Source organism: Acipenser ruthenus, chromosome 4 (genome assembly GCF_902713425.1).
Source record: "Acipenser ruthenus chromosome 4, fAciRut3.2 maternal haplotype, whole genome shotgun sequence".
In the NCBI taxonomy this organism is placed as follows: Eukaryota; Metazoa; Chordata; class Actinopteri; order Acipenseriformes; family Acipenseridae; genus Acipenser; species Acipenser ruthenus.
Window position 1 is genome coordinate 54,926,692 of NC_081192.1, and position 18,612 is coordinate 54,945,303.

Here is an 18,612-nt window from a genome sequence, read left to right on the forward strand (position 1 = left end):
AGCTACTAACAACCAAATGAGCAAGATGGGCTGAATGGCCTCCTCTCATTTGTAAACTCTCTTATGTTCTTATGTTCTTATCACACTTTTCATGCAGTAAACCTGTAATATATAGTAATGGTTGAGACTTTTGGGAACTGCTGTGCTTTATTAAAATAATTTTAAAACTATTTTGTAGCCTATTTGCTATGTGTTACAGACACGGTGCATTTAAATCAACGTGGGTTTTATTTCGCAGGGAGATTCAGGTCACTCATCATGGTAATTCTTTCCTCATAGCTCTCAAATAGGTTGTCAACAGGCTCCAGAATCTTGGGACACTTTAAGGCAGGTCAAGTTTTTTAACTCCCCTCTCTAAACTGCAATGTATTCGACATGTAAAGTGAGTGTGAATTGCTTGAGCAGTTTAGTAAATGTATTTAATTGTTTAATTGTGGTGGCGATTCTATCCGGAGAGCCTCGTAACAACGATTAATCGTTTTGCTTGAATTTTTTTTATACAGTAAACAATATCTATCAAAATAGTGCAACACCATTATTGTAGATAAGTTTGCACTCACCTGCACTCTTTCATTTAACCTTGTGACAGCAGGTAAAGTTTCTATTTGTTTAATATTTCTTGCTTTACACAGTCCCGCCCAGTCAGAAAGCCAATCCGCTGCTGTATAGGTTTGATTGATGGAAACGATCCTCACAGGCATGTGTGTGCTTTTGGTAACAACTAAGTAAAACTGTTCAATTAATTTACTTTATACAGTGCCTTGCGAAACGGCCCCCTTGAACTTTGCGACCTTTTGCAACATTTCAGGCTTCAAACATAAAGATATGAAACTGTAATTTTTTGTGAAGAATCAACAACAAGTGGGACACAATCATGAAGTGGAATGAAATTTATTGGATATTTCAAACTTTTTTAACAAATAAAAAACTGAAAAATTGGGCGTGCAAAATTATTCAGCCCCTTTACTTTCAGTGCAGCAAACTCTCTCCAGAAGTTCAGTGAGGATCTCTGAATGATCCAATGTTGACCTAAATGACTAATGATGATAAATAGAATCCACCTGTGTGTAATCAAGTCTCCGTATAAATGCACCTGCACTGTGATAGTCTCAGAGGTCCGTTTAAAGCGCAGAGAGCATCATGAAGAACAAGGAACACACCAGGCAGGTCCGAGATACTGTTGTGGAGAAGTTTAAAGCCGGATTTGGATACAAAAAGATTTCCCAAGCTTTAAACATCCCAAGGAGCACTGTGCAAGCGATAATATTGAAATGGAAGGAGTATCAGACCACTGCAAATCTACCAAGACCTGGCCGTCCCTCTAAACTTTCAGCTCATACAAGGAGAAGACTGATCAGAGATGCAGCCAAGAGGCCCATGATCACTCTGGATGAACTGCAGAGATCTACAGCTGAGGTGGGAGACTCTGTCCATAGGACAACAATCAGTCGTATACTGCACAAATCTGGCCTTTATGGAAGAGTGGCAAGAAGAAAGCCATTTCTTAAAGATATCCATAAAAAGTGTCGTTTACAGTTTGCCACAAGCCACCTGGGAGACACACCAAACATGTGGAAGAAGGTGCTCTGGTCAGATGAAACCAAAATCAAACTTTTTGGCAACAATGCAAAATGTTATGTTTGGCGTAAAAGCAACACTGCTCATCACCCTGAACACACCATCCCCACTGTCAAACATGGTGGTGGCAGCATCATGGTTTGGGCCTGCTTTTCTTCAGCAGGGACAGGGAAGATGGTTAAAATTGATGGGAAGATGGATGGAGCCAAATACAGGACCATTCTGGAAGAAAACCTGATGGAGTCTGCAAAAGACCTGAGACTGGGACGGAGATTTGTCTTCCAACAAGACAATGATCCAAAACATAAAGCAAAATCTACAATGGAATGGTTCACAAATAAACATATCCAGGTGTTAGAATGGCCAAGTCAAAGTCCAGAGCTGAATCCAATCGAGAATCTGTGGAAAGAACTGAAAACTGCTGTTCACAAATGCTCTCCATCCAACCTCACTGAGCTCGAGCTGTTTTGCAAGGAGGAATGGGCAAAAATTTCAGTCTCTCGATGTGCAAAACTGATAGAGACATACCCCAAGCGACTTACAGCTGTAATCGCAGCAAAAGGTGGCGCTACAAAGTATTAACTTAAGGGGGCTGAATAATTTTGCACGCCCAATTTTTCAGTTTTTTATTTGTTAAAAAAGTTTGAAATATCCAATAAATTTCGTTCCACTTCATGATTGTGTCCCACTTGTTGTTGATTCTTCACAAAAAATTACAGTTTCATATCTTTATGTTTGAAGCCTGAAATGTGGCAAAAGGTCGCAAAGTTCAAGGGGGCCGAATACTTTCGCAAGGCACTGTACATTGCAGTTTAGAGAGGTGAGTTACAAAACCTGACTTTCCTTAAAATGTCCCGAGATTCTGGAGCCTGTTGGAAACCCTACTCTCAGATGAGCTGACACAGGTTGAAACGTTATGAAAGAAAATAGTGGGTTAGGCAAAGATGCAGCTCTCCTTTCTTGTAAAGGTAAAGTAAACGGTTCTGTATTTTGACATTTCTGTTGTGGGGGGAGGGGGCTAGCGGTAAATTGTGTAAATTTCAAATTGAAATCTTATTCAGGGATATCTTTCCATTCGGTACAACTTTGCTTCGTGTGTTGCTATGGGCAACAATTGTGGAAATCAATGCACATCACCGTGCCATGTTTACATACAATGCAGTGCACTGAAGCTTGCCATGGTTTGAACACTTTGTGCATCAAAATAGCCCATCACAATAGAAGGGGCTGTAAAATGTGACAAGTATTTGGAAACATATTTTCTATTGAAATAAGTCTCTATCAGTTGCCAAGTCTGCTTATAATAAGCGGGATTGGGCTTGTTTTTTTGAGTGTCGCGGTTGGAATTTGAGAGTCGTGGGTTGAAATTTGAATAAACGCCCATACTCTAACATGGGCTGCGCTTGTTTTGGGCTTGTTTTGAAGAAGGTCGCTATTTTTCTGTCAGAAATCTGGCAATCCTGGTCTACATTCACTTTCGCTACAGGTACCCTCTAAGAAACACATGTTAATGAATAATACAAAATAGGAGGCTGTGTGGTCCAGCGGTTAAAGAAACAGACTTGTAACCAGGAGATTCCCGGTTCAAATCCCACCTCAGCCAGTGACTCATCTGAGCAAGTCACTTAACCTCCTTGTGCTCCGTCTTTCGGGAGAGACGTAATTGTAAGTGACTCTGCAGCTGATGCATTGTTCACACACCCTAGTGTCTGTAAGTCGCCTTGGATAAAGGTGTCTGCTAAATAAACAAATAATAAAAATAATAATAATTTGTGAACTAGTTAGTTAGTTTCACATTCTTTAAGTATACATTTTATGTTGTTTTTAGCAATAGTTAAATACAATAGTTTCAGGTCTCCATGTGCCCATTTCTTTAAAAATGTATTTGCATTGGTAGTTGAGAAATAAATAATAATAAATAATAATAATAATAATAGTTGAGTACTGTATGACACAAATAGTATGGTGTCCCCTTATTTTTATTTCTGTGTTAAATGTATTATAGAAGTAGTATATTTTATCCTGCAAAGATAAAAAAAATCGAGACAATGGAGTACTCATATTTAAGATAATGCTATCTGTTGCATGAGTGTGATAGCTACAGACGTGCTCAAATTTGTTGGTAACCCTCCACAAAAAACGAAGAATGCACAATTTTCTCTGAAAAAACTTGAAACTGACAAAAGTAATTGGCATCCACCATTGTTTATTCCATATTTAATAGAAATCAGACTTTGCTTTTGATTTTTTATTCAACATAATATTGTAAATAATAAAACAAATGAAAATGGCATGGACAAAAATGATGGGACTGCTAACCTAATATTTTGTTGCACAACCTTTAGAGGCAATCACTGCAATCAAACGTTTTCTGTAGCTCTCAATAAGACTTCTGCACCTGTTAACAGGTAGTTTGGCCCACTCTTCCTGAGCAAACTGCTCCAGCTGTCTCAGGTTTGATGGGTGCCTTCTCCAGACTGCAAGTTTCAGCTCTTTCCATAGATGTTCGATAGGATTCAGATCAGGACTCATAGAAGGCCACTTCAGAATAGTCCAATGTTTTGTTCTTATCCATTCTTGTGTGTTTTTAGCTGTGTGTTTTGGGTCATTATCCTGTTGGAGGACCTATGACCTGCGACTGAGACAGAGCTTTCTGACACTGGGCAGTACGTTTCGCTCCAGAATGCCTTGATAGTCTTGAGATTTCATTGTGCCCTGCACAGATTCAAGGCACCCTATGCCAGGCGCAGCAAAGCAGCCCCAAAACATAACCGAGCCTCCTCCATGTTTCACTGTAGGTATGGTGTTCTTTTCTTTGAAAGCTTCATTATTTCGTCTGTGAACATAGAGCTGATGTGACTTGCCAAAAAGCTCCAATTTTGACTCATCTGTCCAAAGGACATTCTCCCAGAAGGATTGTGGCTTGTCAATATGCATTTTAGCAAATTCCAGTCTGGCTTTTTTATGTTTTTCTTTCAAAAGTGGAGTCCTCCTGGGTCTTCTTCCATGGAGCCCACTTTCGTTCAAAAAGCGACGGATGGTGCGATCAGAAACTGACGTACCTTCACCTTGGAGTTCAGCTTGTATGTCTTTGGCAGTTATCCTTGGTTCTTTTTCTACCATTCGCACTATCCTTCTGTTCAATCTGGGGTCGATTTTCCTCTTGCGGCCGCGCCCAGGGAGGTTGGCTACAGTTCCATGGACCTTAAACTTCTTAATATTTGCAACTGTTGTCACAGGAACATCAAGCTGCTTGGAGATGGTCTTGTAGCCTTTACCTTTACCATGCTTGTCTATTATTTTCTTTCTGATCTCCTCAGACAACTCTCTCCTTTGCTTTCTCTGGGCCATGTTCAGTGTGGTGCATACAATGATACCAAACAGCACAGTGACTACTTTTCTCCATTTAAATAGGCTGAATGACTGATTACAAGATTGGAGACATGTGTGATACTAATTAAAGAAACTAATCAGTTTGAAATATCACTATAATCCAATTATTTATTATCTTTTCTAAGGGGTACCAACAAATGTGTCCAGGCCATTTTAGAATATCTTTGTAGAATAAGCAATAATTCATCTCTTTTCACAGCTTCTTTGCTTTATTCTATGACATACCAAAGGCATGCAAGTATACATGATAAAATAGCTTTTAATTTAATCACTTTTCAGGAGGAATGAAGCATTATTTCAATGAGCTGTAAGGGTACCAACAAATTTGAGCATGTCTGTGTATGCTATTTTGTATGTATTTTACTTTATCACTGCTATTAGTTTAATAGAAGAAAAACAACACATTGATAAAAACAGAAGTGTTTCCTTCAGCAAAAGAGGCAAATGTCATGGCTCAAATTACTGGGGGACTGGGGGTGGGGTCGATCCCTTTAAGTTTCTCCCAATAGTTTTATTTACAAATATCCTTTAATATGTTTTAAGCCGACTTAAAACACAAAGGAACCTGCATTGTCTATGCAGTTTTTCAGTACTAAGCAATGATAATGAGAAAACTTCTCAGTGGCATTTTTACATAGGCTAATGCTTTTTCTTATATATATGAAGATTAAATAGTTTTCCTTTTGTAAATAAAGAAATGACACCATTTCATTTGAGCAGAAAAGGAATACGATTTAATCTTATTACAGCTTGATCCCTGTCTCAGCCTATACTGTTGACTCAAACAAATTAACTCCAGCCAAGATCAGCAAAGAAAATTAGCCTTCGTATAATGCGTAGTTATCTAATTCCGACTGTCAGAAGACGCTTTCTCATGATCATTCTCATGAACTGCATAGATTGAAAATAATGGAATAGGCAGGAAACTTTGGTGTGCAATAAACATGTTTTTAACAGGTTCCTTTCCGTTTTAAGTGATACCTGTCAGATTAAAGCAAGTTAAAGGGGGAATTTGGAAGTACAACTATTCAGAGAAACTTAAAGGGTTTTCCTACCTGGATTACTATTTACCATACTTAATAATGCGTTATTGCAACGGAGTCTCGCCCCCTTCCAGGCTGGCCAACTGGCCACTTAATAAGTGGCCAGTTGGCCAGCCTGGAAGGGGGCGAGACTCCGTTGCAATAACGCATTGACCCAGAAGGGAAATGATGTGGCAGTCACAGATCGGAGAGGCGGTTGCACTCGTTTACCAAGGGGTCATGTGTGACAGCATAAAAGGGGACGGAGAATCGTAATCTATTCCTTCGTTTTGGGTATTTATATTGAGACTGGAAAGACCCGCATTATCGTATCATGAGTGTTTTGTTTTGTTTGTCTAAACTGTTGCTTGTTTGTTTGATAGACGGCTAAACACGTTCCGGAGCTGTTGCCAGAGGTCAGCACCCACAGGGAACAACACTGCAGTAAATCACACTGTATTGTATATTCACCACTAGCACTACTGTACTCACTATAGGACTGGTGACCGTGTATGTTTTGTCTGCGTGTGTATTTTTGTGTGTTATTATTTGGGACTGCCCCGTGCATTATTTATACAGAGCAGTACCAAGCATTGAGTACTGCCTGTATTTCATTATAGTTTCTGTTGGTCAGTTTCGACCGTTGGATTAAAAATAAAAGACATATCACCAGTGCTGTGTTTGTCATTGTTTGGAGCACTGCATCACCTCTACACCAGCGCACTATAAACCACTTTGCCACAGTGATGCAGTAGGTTTCAGTTATTCCACACAGTGACAGGATATTTAAAACATTTCAGCACCTTTAGGCTTTCCACTACATAATAGTAGAAAGTGGCTGAAAAAAATAAATGTCCTAGTATCTATAAATCCAAGCAGAAACTGCAATAAAAAAAAAATATACAGAACAAATACCATAGCATATTAAATAGTAAGAAATTCAATATTTTGAAAAAAATAGATTCTACAAAGTAACCATTTAATAAAAATGTTGAAATATTGAGATATGTAATGTTTTCATACAGGAAGGGCCAGGTTTGCAGATTGGACACTGGAATAGTGGGAGAGAGAGAGAGAGAGAGAGAGAGAGAGAGAGAGAGAGAAAATGCATAAAATCAATTATTTGAATTATTTGTGAATTGTTTAATAAATCAAATAAACAAAACAAAAGATTTAAACAATAACAAAACACTAAACAAAAAAGGCACAAGGGCCAAACAAACCAGACAGACAAACAAGTAAGTGTCGTGCTGGCTAATCCAGCACGTTTTAGCAATTGTTATTTTAAAGTCTGTCTCCTCTCTATCTCCCCGTACCTCCTCTCTGTACACCCAACCTGCAGCACGGACAGCTGCAGGTTCTTATACTCTGGCCGAGGGATTAACTAGCTGTTAATTATCTTACTACCCCTCGGCCACAGTCTGCACGCGTTTGGTAAGGATGCATGACTGTCAGCTAGTTAAATAATCAGTAGCTGATCAGCCACGCATCCTCACAGGGTTTTAAATTATAAAACAATAAGAAAAGATGCAGCGCTTTTATCCGCGCCGCAAACAAATACAAATAATAATAAATAGGGGCGGGACACTCCGCCACACTACTATTGTACCTCCCAATTACATTTTTTGACACCTTCCTCCCACCTTAGGCAGTATAATTTGACCATCAACTGTACCTCTTTAAATGCCTTTTCTTATGGAATAGAGATACTGTGACAGGGTGGCTGTGTGGTGACATCAGGTCAGAAGCAGGAAGGGAAAAACTCATGACACCAAACAGTTCAAAAGAGACGCTGTGCGCTGTTTATTTAAATAATACAAAAACACAAACACACAAACTTATAAAAGCAGTAAATGTTTACACTATGTAACACAATTTTTGTTCCTGGGTAGTAAGTGTTATTTCCTAATTGCTTATGCCTCAAAAGTATAGAAAATGGCTATTATTCCCCACAAACTTTGCTTTTGTGACCAGGACAGTGATATTTTGAAATTTACCTATTTCCAATGAGAAAACGGGCGAATTTGTGTCTTTTCGTTCACATAAAGTCAGAAAAAAACAACATATGAATCCAAATTAACATGTATTTATACTAAAGTAATACAAAAATGACTACAAAAGATTTAGAAGTGAGTAGTTTTTCGAGATTTACGATTACACTGTAAATCACTTTCACGAATCAGCCCCCAAATGTAGTCTCCCATCATGTTCTCGTTATACTGTCCTTCATTGACAGCTCATCCAGGATCCTCAAAGCCGTGCTGCTCCATAATGGTAACAAGTACCCGTCTCTTCCCCTGGCTCACTCGGTGCACCTCAAAGAGGATTACAACAGCATCAAGACCTTGCTGGACGCCTTGAAGTATGAGGAGTACGGCTGGGACCCCAGGAAGGTGCTGATGCCACCACTGCACATCAAATTGGGCCTTATGAAACAATTTGTCAGAGCTCTAGATAAGGAGTCGGCAGCCTTCAAGTACCTTCAAGACTTCCCCTAAGCTGTCTGAGGCAAAGGTCAAAGCCGGTGTCTTCGTCGGACCACAGATAAAGAAGATCCTGGAGTGCAATGAATTCCCCAAGAAGCTCACTAGTAAGGAGAAAGCGGCTTGGAACAGCTTTGTCGCAGTGGTTCGGGGCTTCCTGGGCAATCACAAGGCCGAAAACTATGTGGAGCTGGTTGAGACTCTGGTGAAGAACTACGGCACAATGGGCTGTAGGATGTCCCTCAAAGTCCATATCCTTGATGCTCATCTTGATAAATTCAAGGAGAACATGGGAGCGTACTCGGAGGAGCAAGGCGAGCGCTTCCAACAGGATATACTGGACTTTGAACGCCGCTACCAAGGACAGTATAACGAGAACATGATGGGAGACTACATTTGGGGGCTGATTCGTGAAAGTGATTTACAGTATAATCGTAAATCTCAAAAAACTACTCACTTCTAAATCTTTTGTAGTCATTTTTGTATTACTTTAGTATAAATACATGTTAATTTGGATTCATATGTTGTTTTTTTCTGACTTTGTGAACGAAAAGACACAAATTCGCCCATTTTCTCATTGGAAATAGGCAAATTTCAAAATATCACTGTCCTGGTCACAAAAGCAAAGTTTGTGGGGAATGATAGCCATTTTCTATACTTTTGAGGCATAAGCAATTAGGAAATAACACTTACTACCCAGGAACCAAAAAAAAAAAAAAAAAATTGTTACACGGTGTTATCAATGGGAAAGTCTTTTCACACAGTTTTTTGTAAAACACGACGTGCCCTTCAAGATGGACACAGTATTGTTAATGACTGTAAATCATTTCAGGGGAAACAGGAGCAAAATCAAACAAATTCCCAGGAAGGTTAAAAAAAAAAAAAAAAAAAAATATATAATAATAATAATAATAATAATAATAATAATAATAATATCTGGGGGGCATTAAGATGCAGCAAACATTATCGGTCCAAATAAGCACTAATATGGAAAAAGGAGGATGGCTGTATGTATAAGACGGCAACATCAATCCTTACAGTTTAACAAACACATTGCTCATTAGCGCAGTGAAGGGTCCAGGCTGTTGGCATGGAGTCAGACTCCAAGTCAACAGCTCTAGATAATTCCCTGGATCAGCAAGTTTGCATATTTCTTATTTTACAGCATGACCTTCTGAAGATGTACATTATGTCTGTAAAGACCAAATACAACTAATTGTGCTAGTCAATATAACTTATTATTTATCCTTCAACAAGTATTGGTTCTCGAGGTCCAGAATTCACCTCAACCAATATCCAGTTCAGCTCTGACTGGAACACAACTCTTGTCAGAATACAAGGAGCTTCCAGATGCATACCTTAGGCAGCATCCATCCTGTGCGCCCAATTATAGACAATCATATCAGTGTATCCATCACTGTACACGACACAAGCAGAAAGGTATACATGGCATTGGCCCTGGAAATCGCTATGCATCAGTTTGACCGGCTTTTCAAATGAAAACAAAAGTCAAACCATGTTAACCTGAAGCACTGGAAAGTTTATAAGAGGGACAAGATACTTTTTTTTCTCTCATTATGCTTTGAGACCCAAATTCCTGGTGACACTGTCGTTACACTGACACTGTTGTCTCTGCGTCTGCTGGACTTGATAGGCTAAAATATCTCTTAACTCTGCTACTAAATTAATCTGCCCCAAGTCAGAACAAGCCTCAGTCATAATCCAGAGCAAATGGAGGCACTGTACCTGAAAGGTGACTTCCTGGTCAATGTGGGAAACACGGAACTGTTTGAGAAAGCGTTCGTCCTTGCTCCAGAAGAGCCGGATGTCTGGGATATTGTATAGGATCATGGCCAGCCTCTCCAGCCCTAGACCAAACGCCCAGCCAATCTTCTCATGGGCACCGCCTGCAATTAAAACCACACACACACAAATCATTAAATCATGAGCAGATAACAATAAAAGCTTTTTATAAAACAATTGGGATGAAACACCTCTTCGCGGGGTCTGCTCTTAACAGTGTCACAGATAAGTGTATCTGAAGCAAAAGAAGATGAGGTGGCCTGCATAAGATCAAACAGTAACCATGGCTCCTTGTCACTATGGAGGAGAAAACATTTCATAGTTTACAGAAGCTAAATTGACAATGAGCTCAGAATTCCTATAAAAACATGTTTCTTGAAATGATAAAATGAAAAAGCTGTAATTTATTTTGTGGACAAGCTTTTTTCCCCCTGTCAGAGATACATAAGATTTAAGTGGTCCTTGAGGCTGCAGTAATCCATGCTCGTCAAGCTAGTCAAGCTAGTCAAGCTCGTCAAGTGGAACCAGAATTTTTATATCTGGTGGCTAAGGGAAGAACATATCAGGTTGTAATTGAACAAAAAAAGTGTGTGAAATGTGTGCTTGCCAGACCCTTTTAGAGGTATTCACATGCCTTAACTGCTGTACTGCAGGTACCCAGCATGTTGTGCCCTAGAGCTACTGTATCACTTTGCATACAAAATTACGCTACAGTATGTAATCAGGCAGACAAAACACCATTTTCACATCTCACAGGTTAGCATGCCTCGCTCGAATTTGGCCGGTTGTCTGTACTGGTTTGGGGTACTCAATGAACAAAGTATTAAGAGGTGAACTCTCAAAACGTACAACATTGTAAACTTCCAGTAGTATTCTGAATTTGGAGAGAGATCTAATTCATACTATTTCTGTGTCTCCTCTCTGTCAAGTGTTACAAGAGTACATAAACGCACTGTCTTTTATTGTTAAAATGTACCATGGGCTCATATTCCGACACATTTCTCCTGTGGGTGGTGATTTCTTTGGAAATTAAAAAAAGCAAAACCAAGGTTTCTAATGTCTGTGTGAAATGTGAGTCTTACACTATAGTCACTTCAGCTTAACACAATGTTTATCTGTAGTTAAATATTGTGTAGAGATTAAACTAGATCAAGAACTAAAAATCTCTTTTTAAGTAAAATGCTGCATTTAAAAGGGCAATGTGAGAACATATCTCCTTTACTTTAGGTATATAGCCTACCGTATAATAATTTTAGTACTGGAATTGTTTTATTTAAAAACTCTACATTCCACCTAATTTGTTCCTTACTAGCTTTGTAACATTACTTTTTTTTCTACAAAATATGGCTCACATTGTTTTGATAGACAGTATGTCAGAAAACTGACCTACTACTTTTTCTGTAGTTTTCCATTTTACCCAAAACTACGTAACCTAATACACAAGACATTACTCCTTATCAAGTAAGCCATTTTGTAGCTGTGTTGTCGATATAGTGAAAACTGGGAAAAGGCACCTAGTACAGCACTTCAAATGTAATAAGACTAATTGCATTCATTTTGAGTTGCTTGCAAGAATTCCGTTTCAGAAAATCTGCCACGATGAGTTATCTGAATACTAAAACTTCCACCAGATTATTACGTTTGCGTTTAATAATGTCAAAGCAATCTTCAGCACCTAATAGACTTATTTGGCTCAGGTTAAAGTCAGTCCTTGTGTGAATTGGAGGGGGGGGGGGGGGGGAGAGTAGTGGTGACTCAGAGTAAAGGTAAACATCAGAGCTGAAGCTGGGATATTACAGTGCTTAAGTATGAAGAACGGGTTGCATACATTTTAGTAGTTACATATTCTGGCAAGGATTGATGGAATCAATAAACATATACACAATTATACACAAGTAAATCAGCAACATACATTTCCCCTGACTCAGCTGTAACTAGAAAATAAGAGCCTTCAGTATCAGGCCAGTAGAGACTAGTACACAGCATATTTTGATTTAAAAGTGTAAGTGGTCACAGAGGTACATTTCAATACTCTCAATAACTTTATCAAGAATTTCTTTATCAAGTCGTGTCACAATCAGATAAGTTGTTTTTTAGATATACAGTCAGCACTCATATCCGTTACCCAGATACGCGTCACACGCGTTTTACCGCCCTTGTATTAAGAATAAAATCAATCCCCATTATATATATGTAACAAATGAATGCACTTCACACACGATTTTACGACTCCGTCAGCAGTTTTCTGATACAAAGACCATCTCTTCAATGTTACAATTTATCTGAAAATCCATCACAGCCCAGTGCTTAAAAAAAGATTGATTGAAAGTTTTGTTTCTCTGCCACATAATGTAATCAAGTGATTTCTGTTCATGTCAAAACCACCTACTTTAATGGGCGTCTTTATTGCAGTTATTTTATTTACACTATCATACAGTTCTGTTGAAATCTGCATAGTGTAATACAGTAGCTGGAACTCAGTATATTGGACGGAATCACCCACACTGGAGTGATCAAATTAAGAGGGGTGTTCAGCAAGAGTTTTAGAAATATAATTATTCTGTGGGCAAGTTGAAAACAGATTAAACAACCTCTATGTGTTTAATTGCACTAGAATAAACCTTGAAGATTCTGGAAATATTCGGTGGTATTTATTCATCACCAGTGAAGAATGAACCCAAACGTTTGTCTACTTCACTTTAGTTTCTTGTATTTTGAAATTAGGTCTTCATTAAGCGACTTTACTTGTTACAGGGTTTAATGATTTCCATGACTAAATGTAATAGAGTCCAGTAAGTTGTAAAATGATCCACACACTGGTCTGAAAAATAGGTTACTACTGGCACAAAATAAAGTGACAAAAATAAAATGGAGCAAATATCAGGTGAATGAAAATGCTGTCATACCTTGGTGTAAAATATCTTCCCCATCATACCCCCACACATGCAATTTAAATGAAATGCCAGCAACATCAATGCCTGAAGAGGCATATCAATAGCAGTGCTCAAAACTCCGATAGAATAGCAATATGAATAAAGAATGACGAGGTTATCTGCGGACAGGGGAAGACAAGCCCTGGCAGTCAACTCGAAACATGGATTTCCATCACTGGAGATGATGGGACACAGCTATCACTCTGTTTGCTAAAGAGCTTCTGTCAAAGGTAGAGCGGGGTTTGATTAGTTCAGTATGAATAGCCAAATCTGTCTTGTGTGCAGTGACCATTACGAAATATAGATGCAGGAGCCAAGCAAAGACAGAACATACTCCAATCCTTTTCAGGCATAATACACTATTTTGGGACAATATAACTTTAAACTCTAGAAACTTTTTTGATCCTTAAAAGTATTAGACTGCCGGACAACAAATGTTTTCTGTTGTCCATGTCCACTGAAACCTGGACTGGACTAACACTGGTACCCATTGTCATAGATAATATACAATGGTTTCGGGTGGGGCAGAATTTGATGTCTCTATCAAGGACAAGTGTAATTGTCTTACTACACATTCCCAGCACTACTAGTAGGAGCTGCTGTTAGGCAGGGTGAATAGGCAGTTAGTCTAATGATGCACACCGGGTACTAAAACTGGCCATTAGTACTAAATATTAAAAAAAAAAAAAAAAAAAAAAAAAACGAACAAGAAGGCCACAGACCTCTGAAAAATCTGGTGGTGTTCAATTTTCCATGTTTTTTCTGCAAAACATTCCTTATTCTTGAAACTGGAATTGCCTGCCAGATCCCTTTCACAAACTAACAGCTGTGCAGGCATTTACAAGCACTGATCATCTGTGCTGAAATCCAGATCCAACGCAGAGCTCACCTGAATCTGTTCCGGTTATCAGCTGTAAGTATTATACCTCTAGATGGCTGATATGAAAGAGATTGACTGTAAAGCTGTGACTTGACAATATGATTAAACATAACACCAAGTCCCTCTGTAGATTGACAGTTGTCAACAGTCCCAAAGTAGAAAACAAGGCTACCTCCCCCAAAACATTGATTAAAATAAATAAATAAATAAATAAATAAATAAATAAATAAATAAATAAATAATTTGACATGCGGTACTTTGCACCCTTGAGGATCAGTTATTTCTTTTCTCTTTCTTTTTTTAAACTGAACGTCGGTTTTTACTGGTTTTTGTCGATTATTCAATATTTTCCCGCTACTATTTTCTAGGAAATACACAATATTTTGATTTAAATGCCGTTTTATTTTGACTCCGACATTGTAATAAGCAGCCTTACACTGTATCCTAGGATACAGCACGCATGTTCAGACATCAGAGGATCAAATAACATTCACAAACACATTATCACCTGATTATGTTGGCCAATCAAAAGTCTGATTATTGTGGCAATCGCTGGGTGTGGTAACTACAAGCTTGATCAAAAATTAAATTGAAAAATCTACACAAAAAATGTTTTTTTTTTAGTGGATGAGTTATGGGGAGAAAACATGAATCAATTTATGAATATACAGAAGAAAATTAATGTTTCGAAGTATACAAAAATAAAAAATAGCAGAAGTGGGTCAGATGAGGCAGAGGATGCAGAGGATGCATAGAGCAGCAAATACTGCTACATTGAGGTACATGTGTGAGCTGACAATAAAAGAACATACTGAAAAATAAGCGACACATTAAACAAAAACAAGAAAGTGAACTGAGAGACAAGCAATCCATTTATGTGGATTTTACACACGCTTTAATAAAAGAGGGCGCAGAATGACTGTGTTTATGAGTTTGTCAGAGCTCTGTGCTTTGCTGGGCAGCCACTGTTTATTACAGAGAGGTGTGTACTGGTGATTTCGTGCGACAGTACTGTCAAAACACTGCCTAACGCAGACAATCTTAAATCGTAAATATCTGATAGAAAATGGTGATACTTTAGTTGGTAAACTTATAGAACACATTGATGGAAATGTCCAGTGTGATTTTTGCCACGTCTCCTGATGGCTTGCACTGTCCAGTTCTGTCAATTTTCTTTTCTTTTTATGATTTCAATGTGAATAAACCTGGCTTGTTTTGTGCTGATGTCATTTTCATATCTTCTGCAGATACTATATCTGTCAGCACAGCGATTGCCCAAACATTCGCAAAGTACCAGCTAACATGGAAAAATGTGGCCTCGACTTGCACAGATTATGCTTCATCATACTTATTATTATTATTATTATTATTATTATTATTATTATTATTATTATTATTATTATTATTTATTTCTTAGCAGACTCCCTTATCCAGGGCGACTTACAATTGTTACAAGATATCACATTATACACATTATACATTATTTCACATTATACATTTATCACATTATTTTTTACATACAACTACCCATGTATACAGTTGGGTTTTTACTGGAGCAATCTAGGTAAAGTCCCTTGCTCAAGGGTTCAGCAGCAGTGTCCCCCACTGGGGATTGAACCCACGACACTCCAGTCAAGAGTCCAAAGCCCTAACCACTACTCCACACTGCTGCCCTACTTGCCAGGGACATTAAAGTATGTATACTGAGATGGTTTCCCCTGATTTTTACCAATGCTTCAATTAAAAAAAAATAAAAAAAAAAAATACCAATTTTATCCCTATTTTAATATATGTAAAATAAACATATATTATTTTTTTAAAATATGAAAAACGAAAATGCAGAACACTACACATATCACACAAAGGTGCCTATCAAGACCATCACATTTGCTGTGATAAGAATAATAACAGGGCCTGCATATAACTTACAAAGTCATGTGCTGCATATAGATATTAGCAATTGTATTTTTCTTGTTTGTCCTTAGATTCTAATACAGGCTCTTTTTACTTGTTACTGATTTAATTGCTTTTGTGTGAGATACAGCAGCTTGTCAACAGGACATTCCTATGCATGAGACCCACGGATTGTTCAACATCAATTGAAATGCTTATATAAACATACAAGGCTTATATTGTAAAGGGAAGATAACACTATGTAACACAATTTTTGTTCCTGGGTAGTAAGTGTTATTTCCTAATTGCTTATGCCTCAAAAGTATAGAAAATGGCTATTATTCCCCACAAACTTTGCTTTTGTGACCAGGACAGTGATATTTTGAAATTCACCTATTTCCAATGAGAAAACGGGCGAATTTGTGTCTTTTCGTTCACATAAAGTCAGAAAAAAACAACATATGAATCCAAATTAACATGTATTTATACTAAAGTAATATAAAAATGACTACAAAAGATTTAGAAGTGAGTAGTTTTTCGAGATTTACGATTATACTGTAAATCACTTTCACGAATCAGCCCCCAAATGTAGTCTCCCATCATGTTCTCGTTATACTGTCCTTTGTAGCGGCGTTCAAAGTCCAGTATATCCTGTTGGAAGCGCTCGCCTTGCTCCTCTGAGTACGCTCCCATGTTCTCCTTGAATTTATCAAGATGAGCATCAAGGATATGGACTTTGAGGGACATCCTACAGCCCATTGTGCCGTAGTTCTTCACCATCTTCTCAACCAGCTCCACATAGTTTTCGGCATTGTGATTGCCCAGGAAGCCCCGAACCACTGCGACAAAGCTGTTCCAAGCCGCTTTCTCCTTACTAGTGAGCTTCTTGGGGAATTCATTGCACTCCAGGATCTTCTTTATCTGTGGTCAGACAAAGACACCGGCTTTGACCTTTGCCTCAGGCAGCTTAGGGAAGAAGTCTTGAAGGTACTTGAAGGCTGCCGACTCCTTATCTAGAGCTCTGACAAATTGTTTCATAAGGCCCAATTTGATGTGCAGTGGTGGCATCAGCACCTTCCGGGGGTCCACCAGTGGCTCCCACTTGACGTTGTTCCTCCCCACAGAGAACTCGGTCTGCTGTGGCCAGTCCCGCCTGTGGTAGTGCGCCTTGGTGTCCCTGCTGTCCCAAAGGCAAAGATAGCAGGGAAACTTGGTAAAACCGCCTTGGAGACCCATCAGGAATGCCACCATTTTGAAGTCTCCTATGACATTGATGCCATCTCAGAAAAATGCAGATATGTATCCACTTAGGCAGCTGGAACTAAACTGAACTGGTGGGCTTAAGGCCCCTGTATTTATACTACTAGTTATATTACTGGAAAGTTCTCGAAGTTACTCCAAGTTTGGAATGTTCTGGAAAATAGGTAAATTTCAAAATATCACTGTCCTGGTCACAAAAGCAAAGTTTGTGAGGAATAATAGCCATTTTCTATACTTTTGAGGCATAAGCAATTAGGAAATAATATTTACTACCCAGGAACCAAAAAAAATAAAAATTGTTACACGGTGCAATGAATGAGCAAGGTCAGTCTCTCATCATCCACTCAAGTGCTATTATAGAATGAAACAGTGGCCATTGGAGAACTGTACACTGTATAACCTATATACAGTGACATCTAGGAGTTAATTGTTAACAGTCTGTTACAAAAAAAAAAAAACAGCAATTAAATTGTTCTAACCTAAGCACTTTGTTCAACCTTGTCTTGTTACTTCCTGCTGTTGAGATGGAAGTATAGTAGAACCTATTTTATCTGAACTTGGTGAAAAGGAAATAGTTTGAATTTCTAGACACATAAACTATAGTGACTTTGAACACCTCCAGGGATGGTTTAACATGTTGGTGGACAAGCCTCCATGGCTTGGTTTATGGTTCAATAAGTGTAAACTTTATGTCCTGCTGGTCTAATGAATGTTTAACAGGAAATCATTTTATTTATATCACCAATATTGCTGGATCTAATAAAAACACACATACCAGTTTCCAGCAGTGATGTATAAGACAACTTATGTATTCACTGGAACCCGGTTCCTAATTTTTGGACAAATTAAACACATACACTAGTAAATACAAACTGCATCAATAAAGCAGCTGATGCCAATATATTACATATATTATATATTATTTTTATATAATTTAAACCCAAGTAACATAATAACTCCAGTATTTCCATGTCATGGTTTATTACATGACTCATTCATTATATAAAAATCATATCTTATAGCCCAGCATCAGCTCTCTTCTAGATATCGGCTTATCTCAGGAAAAGTCAGGCCAGATAGAGCCCACATAAATATTTTAGAAACAGTACTCTCATCTGAACAATGGTTACCCTATACCCACCCAAGCTGATTCTAAGGGGTGTCGATATGCAAATCTAAAAATTGGTAAGCCTTCTATTTTTTTCAAATATGCCTTTTATTTTGTACATGTTTTATCTATAACAGGATTAAATAACAGTGTTACATTTATATTTACAAATCTCTTTCAAAAAGCTATCTTCACGAGAACCTTGGATCCCCACACTGCAGGTTTAGGCAGTGTAAGATTAAGCAGCAATACAGTACGT

At 38.2% G+C, this 18,612-nt stretch overlaps 1 protein-coding gene across 9 annotated transcripts in view; it reads right to left on the reverse strand.

Annotated features, from left to right (window-relative positions):
- Positions 1-18,612, reverse strand: part of fars2 (phenylalanyl-tRNA synthetase 2, mitochondrial) — a 227,398-nt gene that overhangs the window by 90,621 nt on the left and 118,165 nt on the right. For all 9 annotated transcript variants that reach the window (XM_059022564.1, XM_059022567.1, XM_059022563.1 and 6 more), the window contains one exon: positions 10,223-10,383. In XM_059022564.1, the coding sequence (XP_058878547.1) occupies positions 10,223-10,383 (161 nt within the window). The remainder of the gene's footprint in view (positions 1-10,222; positions 10,384-18,612) is intronic.